Source organism: Halichondria panicea, chromosome 10 (assembly GCF_963675165.1).
Source record: "Halichondria panicea chromosome 10, odHalPani1.1, whole genome shotgun sequence".
NCBI lineage: Eukaryota > Metazoa > Porifera > Demospongiae > Suberitida > Halichondriidae > Halichondria > Halichondria panicea.
In genome coordinates, this window is record NC_087386.1 from 4,275,508 (window position 1) to 4,295,898 (window position 20,391).

At 38.6% G+C, this 20,391-nt stretch overlaps 1 protein-coding gene across 8 annotated transcripts in view; it reads left to right on the forward strand.

Moving 5' to 3' along the window:
• LOC135342984 (uncharacterized) overlaps positions 1–20,391 on the forward strand; it is a 34,579-nt gene that overhangs the window by 4,400 nt on the left and 9,788 nt on the right. For 7 of the 8 annotated variants that reach the window (XM_064539883.1, XM_064539885.1, XM_064539886.1 and 4 more), the window contains exons 3-12: positions 720–869; positions 950–1,045; positions 3,277–3,441; positions 4,044–4,367; positions 5,150–5,173; positions 5,280–5,588; positions 11,748–13,367; positions 13,432–15,294; positions 15,346–17,211; positions 18,644–18,880. In XM_064539883.1, coding sequence (XP_064395953.1) covers positions 720–869; positions 950–1,045; positions 3,277–3,441; positions 4,044–4,367; positions 5,150–5,173; positions 5,280–5,588; positions 11,748–13,367; positions 13,432–15,294; positions 15,346–17,211; positions 18,644–18,880 — 6,654 coding nt within the window. The remainder of the gene's footprint in view (positions 1–719; positions 870–949; positions 1,046–3,276; positions 3,442–4,043; positions 4,368–5,149; positions 5,174–5,279; positions 5,589–11,747; positions 13,368–13,431; positions 15,295–15,345; positions 17,212–18,643; positions 18,881–20,391) is intronic. The other variant, XM_064539887.1, reaches the window with a different exon arrangement.

The following is a 20,391-nucleotide window of genomic DNA, read 5'->3' on the forward strand; positions in this document are numbered from 1 at the left end:
AGGGTCACGTTTAATTAAGGATTATTGTTCTGGGTTCTTGACCTTTGTTGCATATATATAGCAGCTTAGCGCTTCTGTTCTTTATTTGCCTGCTTGGAAAGCTTACTATACCTAGATCTATCCAGTGCAGCAAGCCAGTATACATCAAAATTTATACCCTAGCCACGGAAGGCTAATTTCCATATCTTGTGGTTTTGAAGAATGCAATAAAAGGTCAAAGGTTGCAATTAAATCCTAGATCTCCTCTCTCAAGCTGATTCCTCTGGGGCGCGATAGCTCAACCGATTTCTGTTGTGATTATAAAGAGGATCAAGCTATTGGTGGTGTATAAACTCAGGGGCGTGAGGGTAAACTCAGTTTTACATGTAAAACATAGGGCCACGTGGTGTTTTAATTAGTGACCTTTTGACCCTGGCATTCCTCCTCTGCATTCACCTATACAAAATGGCAGCACCATTTCTTAGAAATGTTCCAATCAAAAGATATTAACATTTAAGTACAACTATACTCACACGTTTGTGGTGTTCTACTCTCTAGACTGGATCATGATGCACTAATGATTCTGTTTCCATCTGAACCCATTGCCCTACCCCACTGACCCACAGACATTTGCCATCGATTGGTATAATTATAGGCAGCGACTGATCTGTATCAATAACAAAAACAAGCATCTTCCCATCATGTCTATAAATTAATGCTTCTCTCCTAATTTCATGCAGACGTCAGTGAACAGAAAAATACCCTGCTTCAGTACATTGCTAATAACTATGAACTATACGGATTTGATTGGGAGAAAATCGCTGATGCTCTTGATATAATTTTATTGAGAGACCTGGCCACAAAGCTGAGGTCTAAATATTGTCAACATGGTAATGATTTGTTATGGCTATGTGATGATAAAGTTATTACATGATTGATTTCCAAATTATCTACCGGTATGTCATTGTAGATCATTCATCTTCGAGTGATGAGTATCTTTCAGCAGAAGAGCCCCCTTCAAGTGATGAGCATCATTCAGCAGAAGAGCCCCCACCGGTGCAATTATGTGAGTTTCTAATGCGCATAGTAATCATTTGTGATATGTACTACCGTTCAATCATTTGTGATGTACTACCAACGGTATAGTACATATCACAAATGATTACTACTGTATACTCTTCCGAGATTACGCCCACCCCCACTTTTGAGAGAAAGTTTCTGCATTGGCTAATTTGCCTTGAGAATATGCCCACCAGAAAGTGATGCATTTATTTTGTCAGTGAGAGCAGAAAATGTTTAGCAGTTTATTGATTATAGCTCAGACAATTGTCTTGTGTGGTCGACAAAATCTAGCCCTTCGTGATCATCGTGACAGTGGTACAGATGCATGTAGAAGGTGCACAGTCGGCAAGCACAAACCATGGCAACTTTAGGGCCTTGATAAACTTACAAATTATCAGCTGGAGACACCACCCGTAGAGAACATCTCGAGAAGGCAGGTAGGAATGCCACTTAGATACATACCCTGACATACAAAACCAGATCATCAGTATCCTTGGTGACCAAATCTGTGAGAAGATTTTAAGGAAGATTCGTAGCAGTGCCTGATAGCAGATGAGGTCACTGATTGCTCCAACAGAGAACAACTCTGGCCTGAGGTATGTTGAGCCAGGGCCTTGTTTACAATTTAACCTGGTTCACATGGAAACCTCTATAAGAACAAAAACACAAAACTTACAAGAAGTTGACTGCCAGAGAGATTGTTCAGACTCTTTGAAAGCTTCGATCTGGGAGGCTTTGATTTCTATGATAAATTAAACATACCATGTAGATTACACCAATCCATTGTGACATACCGTAAACATCCATTAGCACGAGTATGTTGGTCATCTATCTATATAGATCTACTCCTCTATACAGAAGTGCTTGCGCCCCAGACGATCCTGCTTGAGAGAAGCAACATTTGATGCATTTTTCAAACAAATTAGCCGCTAAAGGGTATGCATTTTGTGTACTAGCTGCTTTGCTGCCTGCATAGTATTATAGGTATATATATCAACTTTCCAAAGGCAAATAAACAATCAAAAACGGTAGCTGCTAGATGAACAAATACGATGCGCAGGAGTTAAGAATGTAAGACAACAATTTGGTTCATTAAAAGTGTCCCTATTGATTCCAGTGTACCTCTTCTGGGATGCAGTGAGAACAAGAACTAACAAAACACAACACAGTCCATGCAGTTAGGCTGAGGAGTTGGCAGTGTTCATCTTAATGTATCGTTGTGTTGCCACAAGCTAGTGCATGCATGTGTGGAGATCAGTGTTTTGAGCAGAGTGAGGTATAATTATATATTGCAAATGTACAATTGTATACTGCGCCATCATCTAAACCTGTTCATATTTGTATAGCAGTGCAGACTGTTTTTTCTTCTGATACTCTAGAGCGATAGAAAGCAAGCACACACTGTATATACGTATATATAGCTTTCAGTTTCAAAACTGTTGTTGGTTGTCACTCTACTAGATCTTCTTCAAAAAAGCTGCCTTCTACAAGCTCTACTGATTTTCTATTTGTCTTTTGGCCGTCTTTTTTCTCCTAACTGGTCCTCGACTTGGAAAAATGTTTTGATGCTACACATCCTTCACATGTCGTCATGTGCAGGTTCAGTGCTGCACATCGGTTACCAACTAATATTATTATGGATGGCAAGCACTTGCAGTTACAGTCACAGACTCCCTAGTATCATCATAATAATTAGTGTCAGGCTTTGTAAAACAATTATACATACATGCCTGTATAATAGCTCTCTCCATCCGGCACACAATAATAATCTGTAGTGCATGCATGCGTGGAACACAAAGCTGCATTGCTATAATTTATATTCTTTTGATCATAAACTTGTTTATAGATCTCTATTACCAGCTGTACAGCCCTGACACCATCATCTCAAGTACAAACTCGAAAATATTATCTACGAAATGTCTCAATAATCCTGAACCACGAATATTATGTCCTCCGAAAATTACCCGCTATACGTTTTTTTGCAATGATTATAATTTTATGGGTTTTATGATTAAGGGGATATAAATTATTAATTTAATAATAATCAGGCTCAGCTATGAACCACCTCAATACTAATTAAGAATGCATGGTTTTATTTCCTAAGGTTTACTGCATGCATGGCTTTCGAATGTTTTAAGAGAGCCATTTAATTTATCATAGTTTACAAATTATAGGCTGCAGTGTATCATCATGCATGCATGAAGCTGTATATATACTTTTCAATTATACATGCAGCTGATCTGCCGAGAGTAGGACTTCAAGAACGGTTTCTAGTGCCAGACCCTGTTCCATCTCAGCAGCCTACCGAGGGTTCTCTAGTACCAACTAGGACTTCATTATCAGTAGCACTGGGTCCTCCTGGACCCTCACCAAGTATACCACCACTAGTAAATGAAAAAGGTGACTGTAATTTATATCGGCTTGAGAATACACAGTTTCAATACTTATAATTGTACTGTATATTTGATTATTTATACATAGTTAGATGTATACATGCAGGTCAGAATCTTCACTGCAATATAAAAAAAAAAAAAAATTCTAACAAAATTACATTATAATGCTAGTTAAATATGGCCTTCAGTTGGTTTTATATACTCAATTGTGTTACTCTACTACCGGAAAAATGTTATCAATTAGGCGAATTTATATAGGTGAGGTTTGCCAATTTATAAAGCGCAATGTCCTGGTAATGCGCACACATGCACACGCATGCATATACCATAGTTGCCCATGCACGTACCTGATTTGCACAGTTGCAGGTGTGACACAGACAGAGGAGCTCTATGGATTCCTTTGAGTTTGAGAGCTGCTAGCACGCCTAGAGTATAGATGGAGTAGTATAGGATGATCATTGATCTGCATGCAGAAAAGACATGCATACTGAAACTCAATTGAATTATGCATTCGCACCTATAATGCGCATTATGTAACCTCAATATTGCCACTTTTCTGTGTCAAATTAGCAATAATAATAATAATTATTGTGTTTTTTTTCTGTGCAGGTATTATAATGCTAATGAAAAGACACAATGTTACTGATAAGCAACTCAACACTGAATTACGGGAAGCTGATTTTTCCCACTTGGCTAAATATTTTGATAGGATTGAGCTCTATGTTTACGAGATGGATTTGACTCCTTCTGAACAAGGCGATGTGACACTGAAGGGAAATCACAACATTCAAGATGCAATGATTATGTGCTTGTCTTACTGGCGAAGACACAATCCTTCGAAAGCGACATACAAATCTCTGTTGAACATCTTAGTGAGTCTTGACCAAGGATTGATAGCTGATAACGTGTGTCAGTACTTGGCGCAGAAAAATGGTGAGTATTACACTATTTATAGCAAGTGTTCACTTAATTGAGTCTCATTCACACGCACATGCAGATTAATGTTAATAGTGCTTGTTAATCCTAGCTGCAAGAGTGAGAAGAGAGTTGCAAGGCAGGCTCTACTGTACTGATGCAGGAGCCATTACTATGATTTTATCTTGTAAACTTTGTACTTTTGTCATCCTTTGTAGCATCAATCATGGGCGATCATTTCCCACTCTTTGAGTTTCCCTGTGATTATATTATATGCAGCAAAATTACCTTACGAACATTATGATATCTATGTGTATTAGCCAAGGGCGTAGCCAGGGGGGTGCTAGGGGTGCTCGAGCACCCCCAACCAGCCTGAGTCAAGTATACAAATCACAGAAAAATGTATCTGATTACGGTATCCAACTGAGCACCCCTTCTCTTCCAGTTCTTGCTGCAGTTAGGCTGTTAGCTAACTAGTATATAGGCAAGGAAAACGATTCAGTCTCTAAATTGTGAGCTATTCTGGCTTAAATCGTTCTCTTTTGTGATCGTGGCCAGCTTCTCTATGCAAATAAGCGTTCAGCCACGCCCAACTTGGGAGATAAGTTAATTATGACGTCATTAATAAGAGGTGTCACCCAAATTTCGGCACTGCGCGGCGCTAAAAATTGGGCGCTTTGCGCCCTCTTTCATCTATGATAGCTCTCCAAAATCCTGGCTACGCCCCTGGTCAGTCATACAGTAACCACATTGCACAAAATGAATCATTTCTGACACAATGCTATTTTTTGTTTCTATAGAAGACCAGCCAACAAAACCCAAAGGTGAAGAGTACTATGCACCCACTTGGTACACAAATTCTGCAATCACAATCATAATAATTATAGTCTGAATAGTTTGTTTATGAAAACTTATTTTTTATCTTCACAGTTACGCCTGAAACAACTGTAGCTCAGTTGAACCAACAGTGTTCTAATGACGCTCTTCTCCAGTTGTCTGCCAAGATTGCTGACTATAATGGTTTCAAAGTCAGGCTGGGCCTCAGTGATGCTGAAATTAACGCTATTGATCTGACAATTAGTGATATTCCAGGAAGGTTTTACGCTGCTCTGAAAAAGTGGAAGAGTAAAGGCATGTTTGATTCGACAGCTACTTATGGTCGATTAGTGGAAATCGCTAGGATATTGGAGGATGGAGAGGCATTTCAGAGTATTAAACGTGCCTGTATTGAGCATACAAGTAAGTTGTATTGTACCTATAAAAGTTTGAGTTCACACTCAATCAAACATTAAATAAACTGTACATTCTAGAGGAATAAACTTTTTGCTATAATAATTATTATAGGCCGCTGAGAGGGTATATACTTGAGGTAACAAGACATGCAGCGGACATAATTTTAACTATTATATTATTTTGCATGCTCTTCATATTTTTTCTAGTTAGTATAAAAAAAATTATGTAACTGGACTGACTGTGTACTGACTGTATTGTAGTTATTATGCCTCGAGGCGTAGCCGCACGAGGGATACGGTAAAGCTGTCTGTGTGTCTGTCTGTGTGTGTGTGTGTCTGTGTGTCTGTTCCAGCTGTAACTGCTCAACGGTTGCAATGCGACGAAAACTAACAGCTTCTATAGGCTTCTAGCCACGTTCTCTTGGATTTTGATTCGTGGATTAGCAAACTAAAGCTTCTTTCTCGAGTTATGGCTAGTTTGACTCACATTGAAGGCTGTTGCAGTCTCTTTAGAATCTTTCATAGCATCATCTGTCCGCACAAACTTCTATTCAACATATGAGTTAGCCTTGCACTAGCTAAAGCGCTAGCTTTTTGTTAACTACAAGACTCAGAAAATACCTGTTAAAACAGCTAGCTAGCTAGCAGTAGCCATTTGTGAAATTGGACACACCCTTTAATTATTCCAGTGGATGTAATGCGCATGCGCGCTCATTCCCTATGTGTGATATCCAAGATCCAGATCCAGATCCTCCTGGCAGAATCATATTTTTCTTGAGGGCCTGGTAAGCCACAAAACACTACTATATAACAATATAGATAACAATATGCATGTACACAAGTCTTTTCTTCTTAGATATTATATACACTGAACTACAGATCCTGGAATAATCAATTTTCTTCTTTCTTGAGGTCCTGGTATTAAAGCCACATAATACAACAATAGATGCATGTAAATAAGTCTTTTCTTCTCAGTGACTTTATATAAATAAGCTAACTTTATGAAATAATTAAATTAATTAGTAAAATTAATTATGCACTTCGGCTTATAATTAAAATCTTCTTCTTTGTTGCTTCCTAGATCCTTGAGGTCCTGGTATAAAATCAGCCACTAAACACAACAATGATACCATAATTATACAATTGAAGTCAGTTTTAGACAGATTATTTTATACACTTTTCCTTTTCTATACTTCCTCTTCTATACTTCCTCTTCTATACTTTTGAGCGAAAGCAAATCATGGCGAGAGGCATTAGCACAGTGCCAGCTTGAACACTAGTTAGTTTCTGTCATGCGTGCATATATTACGTTATGTATTATGATGTATGCATGTGCTCACATGAGGTGATATAGTTCTATATTGAATGAACAGTGTTACATATAGTTGTGTAAAAGTTTCATATTTTTGTGTAGTATAATAGAGACCATCTATATATAATAATTATAATAACACTATTATACGTTAATGGCTCCTATTATTATAAACATGCCATATGCCATGAGGTCAAGGCAACGTCTTCACTCACTGCATGCATAGCCACGTTACAATTCAATCAAAGTTTGAATCTAGACTGGAGGCATGCCTTTCTACGGTCCAGTGGCATAGCCAGGGGGTGGCAAAGGGGGCAAATGCCCCCCCTTTTTCTGGATCTCTACTACTCTGCTCAAGTTATTGTATCTGATTATCTTGCTGAGCACTCCCTTTCTTTGGAATCTTGCTGCAGTTAGCTAGCTATATAGTAGGCAAGCAAAACGATTTAGTCTCTAAACTGTGAGCTATTCTGGTTTAAATCTATATATATATAGACAGTTCTTGTTCTTTGCTAAACTAGCTTCTTCCATAGATAGTAAAGGAAAGGGATTGGAAACGCATTACGTCATACGGCTCAATCTTACTTACTGACCTTAACCTCGATTACAGGCCCTTCATTGCGGCGTAAATTTGAGGCCAAATTGATATTGAGCATAATGAGTGCATGTGCCACAAGCTCAAGCTCAGGCTGGAGTACCTCAAGAGCTCATACTGTGGACAGTGTAGTTAAAGCATAGATTGAACTCTTCAATCTATGGTTAAAGGATAAAGGCTTCACGATGGCATCCATATCAGCAAAAAAGCTAGATTTATTTTATCAGGAGCCCATAAATAAGAGAAGGAGCGGCTAACTTCAACGTATACTCGGGGATCACGTCTCGTAATTGCCGGTGAAACCGCACTTCCTTGTTTGGAAGCGACTAAGTGCTTGCAAACCGCAGCCCTGTATTGTGTATAACACGTGTAGGGATTCAACCACTTAAGTGACTCTGCATATATGGAAATGCGGTCATAACCACTTACGAAACGTGATCCCCGTAGTCAGCCTCTGACTATTTATGGGCTCCTGATTTTATTCATGACAAAAACGTATTTATTCTTGACACTAATCATAAGCATGATAAGTGTATTGTACTCTAAGAATGTCATAATTATAATATTAAAGTGGTTGCACAGAGAGAATAAAAACAAAAACAGTGTATACACATATACAAGCAAAAATAAACACGTACATGCATACTTAATATGAGGTGAGGTTACTACATGTCTTATGGATGACATTGTTGAATTCATGTCATCCTAGATGCTTTTGTTTTGTTGAGAGAGAGTGGGATCTGGTTAACGGTTGAGGAGGACTTGCACCTTTTCTTACGAGCTTTTTGCTTCACATCCTAAAAAGACAATTAATTAATCACTTTAAAAACATGATATAAAAGTTGCTGTAAATCACGAATAGATGCCCTGATCACTCCAAAATCAGTTGCATACTACATTCTAGCATGAGTACTACAATAATATAACACAATACAGCTAATCTGCAAAAGTATAATTGAGAAATAGCTTCCACAAAATTGTCACTATAGTACAACATTTTTTAGATTGTAACTCACTAATCCATGCAATATGAGGCTTATGCTACATATCATACTATAGCTCTATTATGTAAGAACAAGATTCTCTCATGTAACCAATCCATAATACCTTACATTGAGCAATAGAGCTTCTGTAAACAACTCACCCTAACTTTCAAGGTTTAAAAACACTTTTTGGGGTGCAATACACCATCCAAACTTTATGGGACCACTACCATTGGAAAACTTATGTTTTTATGTACCCAAACAGCTTACTTGATTGGCTTGAACGCTGAAAGAATGATCTTGAAGCCCAAAAATATAGCTCAAAAAACAACAAATGACCTTTTGCAATGAATAACATTAAAAATCGTAAGTAGGATTGTACCGTCCAACTTCTGTTGAAAACATTGGTGCACGTGATGCGTTTCCAATCCCTTTCCTATGCTTCTTCTTCAGAGGAGGTCGGACATCACTTGAACTTTCACTAATTATGACCTTTTAATGACATTCCAGGCCAAATTTCTTTTCGTTTTTGCTGACTCAGCAGTAGAACATGACTGGATCTAGGCGGATCTAGCTAGTATGGGTATTATGTGCTGATAGGGTTAGGTCCAGTAACCATCACAGACACCAAACACAACTAGTTGTCAACAGAATCAGTGACAGAAACCGTGCATAAATATTGTCTCATGAATCAGTCGCCCTCTATAACATAGACTCGCGATTAGGCCGCCCAACTTTTAGAGGGCAGCTGAAATAGAGACTAGAGCAGAAGTACAGTAGACGCTACTGCTGAGTCAACAAAAACGAAAAGCAATTTGGTCATTAAAAGGTCATAATTAGTGAAAGTTCAAGTGATGTTCGACCTCCTCTGCTTCTTCTTATAGCCTCGATCCCAGGCCGAGTTTTCGCTTTTATAACGGTTAGGCAAACGTAGCTTCTTCTAAAACATCAGGCCTCACCCAACTAAATAGAGAAGTCAATTATGACGTCATAATTAAGAGGCGTGGCTTCCGGTCAAAATTTCGGCACTGCGCAGCTGATAAGTTTTGCCCTCTCTTCCAAAAAATCCTGGCTACGCTCCTGTTAGCAATAGCTAGTATAGCTTTATGTTATCTAGCTTTTTGACACATCCACCGAGGCATCAGCACTTTCATTATACAAGAGGAGCTTAATAGAAACAGAAGCTATCACCTAATCCACCGAGGCATCAGCGCCCGCTGTACTTTCATTATACAAGAGGAGCTGAATAGCAATAGAAGCGATCGGCTAATCCGCTGTACTTTCATTATAGAAGAGGAGCTTAATAAAAACAAAAGCTATCGGCTAATTGGTTATGATATTCAAGTAGAAGCGTACGTAGATCTAATTTTTTTGCACTTCCTGTCAATGGAAAGGGGTGGATCTGCAATGAAGTCAGAGGCTGCCGGTAGTGTACAATGCAACTTTACAGCTCTTTTAACACTTGCATAGCTAATAAACAGCTATATATAGCGCTTTAGTGCAAGGCTAACTTGTAAGTTGAATAAACATTTTGTGCAAACAGATGTGAAGATTCTAAAGAGACGCAACGGTCTTCACTGTAAATCAAACTATATAGCCGTAACTCGAGAAAGAAGCTAAATCCACGTATGAAAAACCATAAGAACGTGACTAGAAGCCTATAGAAGCTGTTAGTTTTCGTCTCGTTGCAATCGTTGAGCAGTTACAGCTGGAATACATACATGCACACACACACAGCTCTACCGTATCTCTCGTGCGGCTATACCTCGAGGCATGTTTATATTAATTTCTGTTGCAGTACCTGGGCCATTATCTATTCAGCAGCTAAGAGAAAAATACAATGTCACTATTGAGCAACTTAACAGTGAAATAGAGGAAAAGGACATTCCCTACTTGGCTGAGAATTTTGACAGGATTGAGTATTACTTCCATGCATTTGATGAACTTGACTGAGAGTGAAAAAACAGATTTACAAAATGAAAATTGCAGTCAAATTGCAATGAGTAATTGTGATGCGATAGGTCTGGTTCTACCTGTGGACGTTCATGAAATGATGATGAAGCCATGTGATGTATTTTTGCTGCATGCAAAAGAGTGGGTAATGATGAACATGATTGTTGTTAAAAACGATCGATGCCAAAAATTAAATTTAAGATCAGTACTGATGGGTGCATCAGCAGAGCCTTGCAGCTCTCTTCAATAGCTAGCGTTCTAGTGCAGAGCTAGCCTTGACCCCAGGCCGATTTGTCTCCAATTTAACGCTAGGTCGTCTCGTACTTTTGTAGAATTACAGTACTGGTAAAGATTATTGACACCATCTGCATGCCCATGCAAGAGCTAGCTAGTATATAACTGTACTTTAGTGCAGCACTAAGCTTCTTTAGCTAGCTAGCTAACAATAGTTCTACACAAATGAAAGCACCGTGGGTGCTGCGTGATGCCTCGGTGAGGTGCCATAGCTACTATTTTAGTTTTGCTGCATGCAGGCAGAATCACAGGTAGCCTCCTTCACAAGGCCTTCTTCAGTGCGGCCTGGAATCGAGGCTAAATCACAGGGAAACGGAAACTCGGATAATGATCGACCATTAAAAACGATCGATGTCAAAGTTCAAGTCTACAATTAATGGCTGCATCAGCAGAGCCTTGCAGCTCTCTTCTCACTTTGCAGCTACCAATAGCTATATCGTTCTAGTGCAGAGCTAGCAACACTCGGTGGACAAGTTTTGCTACGCACTCTTCTGAAAAGGCTGCAAGGCATTCCAAGTAAGCAAAGCATTATTTTGCAAATCCACGGTATGACTAGAAGCATATGAAACTTTTACTTGCACTTCATTGACCCTTGAGCAGCTATAGCAGTATACACAGACACAGACACACACACACACACACACGCACACACACACTACTGTATATACCTCGCTTGTACATGCACACCAAGGCGTAATAAACTCATTGAAGAGTAAACTAAGCAGGATAAAAGCTGACTTTCTGGACATGAGTAATTGATTAGGAGGTCTGGCTTCCGGTTAACCCCCTAAAAATACGCGCCACAGGGAGTTCTGCACCCTTTAACTAATTAAGGATTATTTTCGGATGCGTGGTAGAAATTTTTGTATCAATAGCTGGAGTACCTACAAAAAGAACTTTTCAATGTCACTATCCTGAGAAATATCGTAGTTCGTACGAAAATTTGTACTAACAATGCATGTTATCTTTACCAATCACATCAATTATCAGCGCATCCATGCACTTTATACATACATTTAATTTATGCAGTCCCTAAACAAGAAAGTCAATCTCTTACAACAGCTGAAAGGCCAAATTTGTGCCAATCATCGGATTTTAATATGAAGCGAACGTATGTGTGTTTTGCTTGTGGCTGTGATCGCTGCTGTTTACTGGATCGTGTACTAGGGAAAAAATGCCCTAATCAAAAACAGTATCCATTTCCTAAAATTGGTTTGAGTCAAGAGTTGTCTGACGATGTGATGTGTGATTTAAACGAATTTAAAGAATCTCTACTGAACCAATCAAGAAGAATTCATGGTATGTTTCTTGAATTAATGACCCACACATTCGAAACTCTAAAGAAGAAGAAAGTGGATATTGAAAAGGTGAAGTATTATCTGAGATCACTATTTCCCCTTGATTGGCGTTTTCTGGCTATACTCTCTCAGGAAGAAGTAAATCTATCGGGTGATTTCAACTCTGTGCAAGATTTCTATAAACTTAGTTATTTTTTGCAAGAAAGATACTGTACTTGGTACAACTATGATTTGATAGCACGGCTGCGGAAAAAATTTCTTTATCGTTGGAGGAAAGATTCGAAATTAGAGAATTATGAGAGTTCGTTTAAAGATATTGTCTATCGTAGATGTTTTCTTTATTTAGACAACGGTGGTAAAACCCCCAAATATCAGACCGAAGTTGTTTGTAAGATTGATATTGATTATAAAGAATTGTCACAGCCACTAATTGAACACTTAACGAGTGTGTTTGCCAACGCTATTGGTTTGGGTAAGTATCATTTGGTTTTCAAAAAAGTTATAGAAGGTTGTACTGAACTAGTGTTTCGAGCACCTCAATACATCATGAAGCTAAAGAAATTATCACCGTATCAGGTGCGTAGCTTAAGAGAACATAACATTATTGCAGTCAGAATCAGTGATCGGTACCTCTTTAGACATGATCATGGCTTACTCAGCGCTTGTGAAAAAAACTTGGAACTTTTAGACAAGGTTAAAGTTGATGTATCTCCTTGCACACTGTGGACGGGTTTGCATAATGGTCAACCATGCACTGTTTTAAAGTATGAGGCAAAAGAAACCAAATCAAGCTACACTGAGTACACTCACTACATTCTGGAAAACAAACACGAGCATGTAGTGAAAGCCGATTGCATACATTTGGATGACGAGCTTTCACATAATCCAATAATTGTACTTAGACAAGTACATTTGCAGACAATCAATGGTTATCTTTCTTCAACTCGTAGTGTCTTGTCTGAAATAGAACAGCTTTCATTTTTATTGGACATTGCTAAGGGCTTTGCTAGTCTACAGAAGGATACTTCTGCCTATTTCAGAGGAACTGAAAACTCAGTTTTTATACACGTTGAAGAAAGTATTGGCAACTTAATTGCACAGTTTTTCCCTGTGTATAAGCAATCATACTTTCCACGTGCTCAGGAGTATGCAGCCGCAGTATCTTCAGCAGATTTGATATGGCTTAGAAGAACAACAATTTTGTTAGATCGTGAAAGCAATGATGAAAAATCGGAGCTACCCGAGAGTCATGTACTATACAACATTTTTAAGCACAAGTGGTTGTCAGATGATGAGCGTTTACGCCCTCGTGATGTATCACAAGTTGCTAAAGAGGTTGAATACATTCGAGGTAAGTCAGCAATATTCAAGAATATTGTTCACATAATTATAACTATGTAATTTTCTCACCGTAGATTTGGAGAAGACAAGGCTAGAAATGATTGATGTAGTAAGCAACTCGGAGTTTCAGGAAGTATCACATTTGAATATGATCCTTATCGGGCACACTGGAGTCGGAAAGACCTCAATTCGAAAGCATCTACAAAACCTTTTATTTGCCAAGAATGAAACCAGTACTATCCTATTTGAACATGAGCTTCTATTTGTACAAACAGTTGAATTGTTGCCTGATACCAATATCCCAGTTTTCCAACGTAATGATGCAGTATACAGTAGTGAGAAGGATAAGGTGTTTCTTACTTTGTGGGACACAGGGGGCCAGCCAATGTTTCAGGATCTTCTTCCTTGCTTCGCCAAATTCAGATCCATTTATGGCGTTGTGTTTCGTATCAGTGATTTTTCGAATGATTCTAACGCTGTTACAAGACCCACTTGTCCACTTGAGAGCGAAAGTGAATCTCCATATACTTGCAAAGAGTACATTAAACGATGCCTTGCTTTTTTGGAGTTCTTTGCATTTGATATGAATCAAAGGTTTATTCAACTACCTAATGAAGTAAAAAATGCATTGTTTCAAAATGCTGCTGATGATATAAGCCTTTTTCCTAAAGTCGCTTTAATTGGAACTTTTAAGGACAAGATGATGCAAGACAATGCCGTAAGGGGAAAGTACAATGATTTCAAGAAAAATTTGCTTCAAACTAATTTTGTTGAAAGGTCCCTTTGCCCAAGCTATGATGACACTGTGTTTGAAGTAGACAACACTAAATCAGGAGATTCCTGTGAAGACCCTGGTATTAAAGATTTACGTGAGAAGATAATCACGGAAACGCAGCTCACAAAGACAAAGATACCTTTGAAATGGATTGCATACAAACTTGACTTGGAAAATGAATCACGATTACAACGGCCCTGCACAGGCATTGTAACCCTTAGTAAAGCTAACGAAATAGCAAAGAAGCAGCAAATCAGCTCAAGTGCAGCTCTAAGTTATTTTCATGAACTAGGAATATTTCTGTGGTACCGTGAGACAGAATCTCTAAACAGTTATGTAATTGTGGAATCAAGACATCTGCTATCTATTCTAGGCACTCTTCTTAACCCAAAAACATTCATTAGTTTCCCTGGTGAATGGAAAAACCTTCAGGAACATGGCATACTGAATAATGATGTCGGTTTTACGCTTCTTGACGAGACTATGAGCAGGACAGGGGTTGATCGTGAATGGATTTTTAGCTTTTTTAGAGAGCACCACCTAATAATGAACTTGTCAGCTGAAGGCTACTTCATTCCCTCTCTACTTCAAGTACTCCCGATTTGTTCAAATCCTTTCCACATTTGTGATGCAATTTGTTCTATGTGCACCCTCCTCCCACAAGCCAAAGATATGGAAGTAGCCCCATTATTTTTAGTGCCTAAGTGTAAGTGCATACCACCTGGCTTTTTCCCTCGACTAATGACAATGCTTGCTGGAATTCAAGACGGCGAGATAATTTGGAAGATATCAGTAAGCACGATGAGCTGCAAAAACGTGGTTTCATTTATTGTAGGTGGTAACGCTTTCCTTGTTTTCACTGAATTCATTGATTGTATTCGAATCTACTGTACTTCTGTTCCTAGTGCAAGCATTTCCCAATTGCTGTGTAGAGGCATCTTGCGTCAAATAAGAGCCCAAATTGAGCGGCTCTTTTTGGAGAGTAGTAGCCTTCCAATCATAATTACATTCGCTTGTCCTTGCTCCAAGTCCCTTCATTTTTTACCTTCTGTGCCGGCTAACTCGCATGATAAAGTGATTTGTACTGAGCACCCAGGATATGTTTTTGAACCTTGTGAAAGTCATCTGAAGTGGCTACAAAAGAAAATTACTTCAGATAGAGGTAAGTTTAAAATGTATACATGCAACAGAAATGTACATTCCTCATGTGCAGATGCTGAAGAACAGCTCAAAATTGCCCTGGAAGAAGGAGGAGTGGACGTACTTGTATCAACAGTGCTGTTTGTGGGATCTAACTTTTCTGATCAGATTGTAATGGATGACAGAGAATCTGGTTCGACAAGTATTTCCAGGTTTTTCATTCTAGAAGACAACAACTTAAAATTATTACAATCTGAAGTTGTAGAAGCATTTTTAGCGAGTAACGCAGCCGAGTTAAAGCAAAAGTTTCCGAGTGATCAAGATAGTTCATGTGATCCACCCAAGACTGAAGCCTCTGCAAATTATATATCAGAATCGAAAGATTACTTGCCCAAGGCTGAAACGTCTGCAAATGATTTATCAGAATCGAAAAATTTTTTGCCCAAGGCTGAAACGTCTGCAAAGGATTTATCAGAATTGAAAGATTTCTTACCGCACAAACAACACAGTCCACTTAAGTCTTATGCTGTCAATGAACCACAGCAAATTGCTGGAGATGATGAACATCATATTACAAAACGCGAGGAACATAGCTCACCTGCATCTACATCTATGCATATCCCAACTGATCAGCTAACACATAATAAAAGTCGCATAGTCACATTAATGCAAGGTGCTAGTGATGAGCTACAAAGTCTCCATTTAATGAATGCAATAGAGTGTAAGCATTCTCTTATCTTAACAATTTTACCATTGCTTACTCCGCAACTATCATCTTTCGGTATTCTTGATGTTCAGTTCACAGCGGAGATGCTTGAAAAATTTCCAGATATTTCTGAAAAATGGATAGTAATAGCTCCATCATTGATGAAGACTTCAAAAAATGAAATTGATCTCGTAGAAAACAGTCCACATAGGCATAAATTTGCTTTAAATTTTTCTGGTGGAGTTCTTTTTTCTAGTCATGAAGAAGTTTTAAAAGTGTTGAGGACTTTGCGTAGCATGAACAAAGAACAGATTCCCTATTCTTGGTTTTATCTCTGGAGTTTTGTTAAAAACACACTTCAACTAAACAATTCAAAAATAATTACTCTTGATACTGTTATTCGCATTTCAGACACTTGTGGTATCGAGTCTGGTCAGCAGCTACAGGACGCTCTTGCATATCTACATAAATGTGGTCTGCTAATCTACTTTAAAGATATTCTCCCCAATGTTATTTTTGAAGATGTCTCCTTGCTCATGTCTTTAATGATTTCTTTGCTCAAAAACATTAAATATACTGGGCTACTTACAGATACTGACTTTCATGCTGTTCAAAATGTTTATGATAGTATTTTTACATATGATAATGTTATAAAGCTACTCAAAGGGTTATGCTTACTCTCTCAAATTAGCTCGCATCAGTTCTTAATGCCATGTGTTCTCACAACGTCTCTAAGCCCTCAAGATTTGAGTATCTATTGCAAAGAACCTTGTCTTGTAGTTCAACACCCAATGGCTACCAACGTTTTTGGATTTTTGATCTGCTTTGTAACGTCTCAAGAAAGCAGCGACTTCTGGCCATGGAAAATACTCACAAATCCGAATACGGGAGATCCAGTTTGCATATTTTCAAACTGTGCACAGTTTTCTCTGCCTGGATATGATTGTATGATAACATTGTTTGCATCTAACTCATGTGTTAGGATTTATACTGAGTACAAGAATTATCAACCACCTTTGTTTCTGATCAAGACAGCTGTGATTCGTGGGATTGAAAAAGCATGCAAATGTTATCAATTGGAATCGCTGGCTTGTGATGTTGGGTTTAATTGCATTTGTGGTTCCACAGACATTGAGCATAATATGATTTGGCTTGAACAAAGTTTGATATGTTCTTTCAACTCGGAGCAGACTTTTAAGCTGTCACAATCACAGCAACGCTGGTTTGATGAAGGTATGTAAGTATACATTACACCATGCAAGTGTATTATGCCTCGGTGTGCATGCGCAAGCGAGGTATACTGTGCATGTTTGTGCATGTGTGTGTCTGTGTGTGTGTGTGTTTGTCTGTTTGTAGATTGCTCTAGGGATCAATGAAATGCAAGTAAGAGTTTCTATAATTATAGGCTTCTAGTCATGTTTTCAATTCGTGGATTTGCAAAATAATGCTTTGTTCCACCAAGTTATGCCTATAGTTTTATTTACTTGGAATGTGATTGCAGCGTTTTCAGAAGAGTGCGTAGCAAATCTTGTCCATGGAGTGTTGCTACTCTACTTAGTCTGCACTAGAATGCTAGCGATTAGTATGGCTGCAAGAGTGAGAAGAGAGCTGCAAACTCCGTTGATGCAGCAGTCATTAATTTAGAATTGGACTTTTGGCATCGATCGTTTTTACAATCACGTCGATCATTTCCCACTCTTCGAGTTTCCCTGTGCATGCAGCAAAATTAAAATGTTCATCATGATTAGTGTTTGTATAAGCTATTGCTAATAGCTATAGATCTAGTTAGCCTCTATACAGGCTCTCCTTTTTCTCTTTTTCTGTTCTTTATCACAATCGTTCAATAAGATAAAATACTGTATTAATCGTTCAATGAGATAAAATACGGTATTAATTGGAGGAATAAAGAAAGAAATAGACGTAGAGTTAGAAAAAAGGATAGTCTGTATCGGGAAGTCGCGTGAGGGTAGAAGGGTGAAAATAAGCGTTGGCATGCTGAGCTAGAGATGTTGGGCTGCCCACGCAGAGATCTATGACTAATAAAGCAGCAAGCTGGACATGGACTTGGAACTGGAAGTTTGCAAGCACTATAGCTAGCTATACCTTAGGCTTAGCTATGATCTACTAGTCTAGATTGAATTTGCAATTGTTTGTTCAGATTCTATCAGACTATCACCTTTTCTTGTGTGTTTCTACATGCTATATAGTCTATAGTTAGATCAAGAATAGCTTATAGTCATCATTATCATATAGCAGGTACGTAGCTACTGCCACCAGAGCTGGCCACGCTGGTTCTCTGATCTGACTTGCAGCACAGCTTGGTGTTGTCTCAGTACAACTCTGAATGCGTGGGAGAATACCTTACGTTACGGTTATGGGCTGCATATCGCCCACGTTCATAAAAATCCTCGCGATTTCCCAAACCAGGCCTTACTTTTTCTTAACTCTACGCCCATTTCTTTCTTTACTGCCTCACTATGTCTTTCTTATGATTTATGGATGAACAGTGACAACAGCAAGAAAAAGTAAGGCCTGGGAACGAGGCTAAGAGATCTAGTTATTATAGCTTTATGTTATGTTAGCTTTGACACCTCCACCGAGGCATCAGCATCTGCGGTGGGTGCTTTCATTATACTGGCATTTGAATACCAACTTTGTATTACAGGTATTTCTTCAGATGATGATTCCATAACAGTAAACAGAATTTTTAGAAAGTTCTTAGCTCGGTCTAAAGTGTGGTATGAAGTAGGAATGGAACTTGGTCTTGACACTCCAACACTGTCACGAATATCATTGAGGTACCAGAATAACCCGGATCTTGCCTTAATGGAAGCTGTCCGACAGTGGTTCAAGAAAACTGATAACCCACAACTTCTCGATGCATCTCTTGGACTTGAACAAGGTATGAAATGTGCATGTATATTAAGTATCTATAGTCATTATGGTATCACACTGCATGGCAAGACTCTTTGGTTTCTGTGCTATGGATGATTTCCTCGCATGACCGTACATTATATAATAACAGGAGTGTATGAAGAGGAGTATCCAACTGTAGCAGTTATAGCGTAAACCATGTTAGGTACAAGTATGTCATACCACGTCACTACCAGACTGCATCTTAAGTGGATGCTATATAGGTGTATATATTGGTTAATTATGATATCAGCACACACACGTGTGGTTTGTACCTCCAGCCCACATTTAATTTTATTCATGGCTAACAGTTTACGCAACTACAAGTGTTAGTGACGGATTCAGTCCGAGATGTAGAATGGAATGTGCGTGAGAGTCGTATACGGGTCATTTCATATCAATTCAACGAAATTTAAAACGTGACGCCTTCAGAATTGGACGAAACTTGGTATATGTATGAGGAATGGTATGAAAACATCTCAGAAAAAATGTTGGGTTTGTAAACAATAATTATGGCTTCTGAGATTATTTCTAACCATTAACATTCAAGACTACGAATGTATATCATCTTGTTGCCTAAGAAATTCCGCATCAGTTGGTATGTTATACGGCTTCACTTAATAAATTTTAGGTATTGCATTTAATTGGTGTCCTTTGAACTCTGACTTCTCAAAAAGTGCTGTTTTTTCCCTGTAATTTTTTGTGTATCATGTTCCTCATACCATTCTCTTGAATTGTGACAAGTTTGGTTCTGGGATTCCAATGGGATCATGAGATATGTTGTGGGATGTAGTGTGATTTGGGCAGTATTTGTGGTGAAACTTTATCGGGTTCTAATATTCGTGGTTTAATGCCGGGAAACCACACCCACCAATAGCTTTGCATGTGAAATTACCAGTGTGTGGGAGTTTATCCCGGTTTTAATTTTCATGTTAACGCGAAAATTTCCCTCTATATAGATAGGGTATGTTCAAAAATGTGTACCAGCTTGCTCAGACCCCCTATAGTAGAACGCTATACAAGCAGTTCTGACAAGATTCCGTGTGTTCGGGAGCCCTTAGTCCCAAAGGTATTTTCCTCCTCTTCAATAGTTGATTCCTACAATTTCAAAATCTCCTCAGCTGCTTCAGCCAATCCGACGAGAAAATGCAATCTGCAAAAAAATTGTTCGTTCGAATTATCTGTTCTTTTTCTCTTGTAGTACGTCATTTGTTCCCACCCGGCTACAACATCAGGGAGAATGCTGGGCTCTATAGTCGCTAGAAACGGAAGAGAACAGCTTTTCAGCAGCATGTCGATCTGTCATCGTATTCTTAAGTTTCGAGACAATAAGTGATGAAACACTTGATTCACCTAGCTCTTTCCGGAGCATTTCAATTAGTGTATCCAGGGCATTCTGAGCCGATCCTGAAAAAACGAAAAATTTGCAATGAACACCAGGCCGTATTTTAATTGGCGTGGATTCGAGATGATTACACACCATCATCTTGAGATAACTCC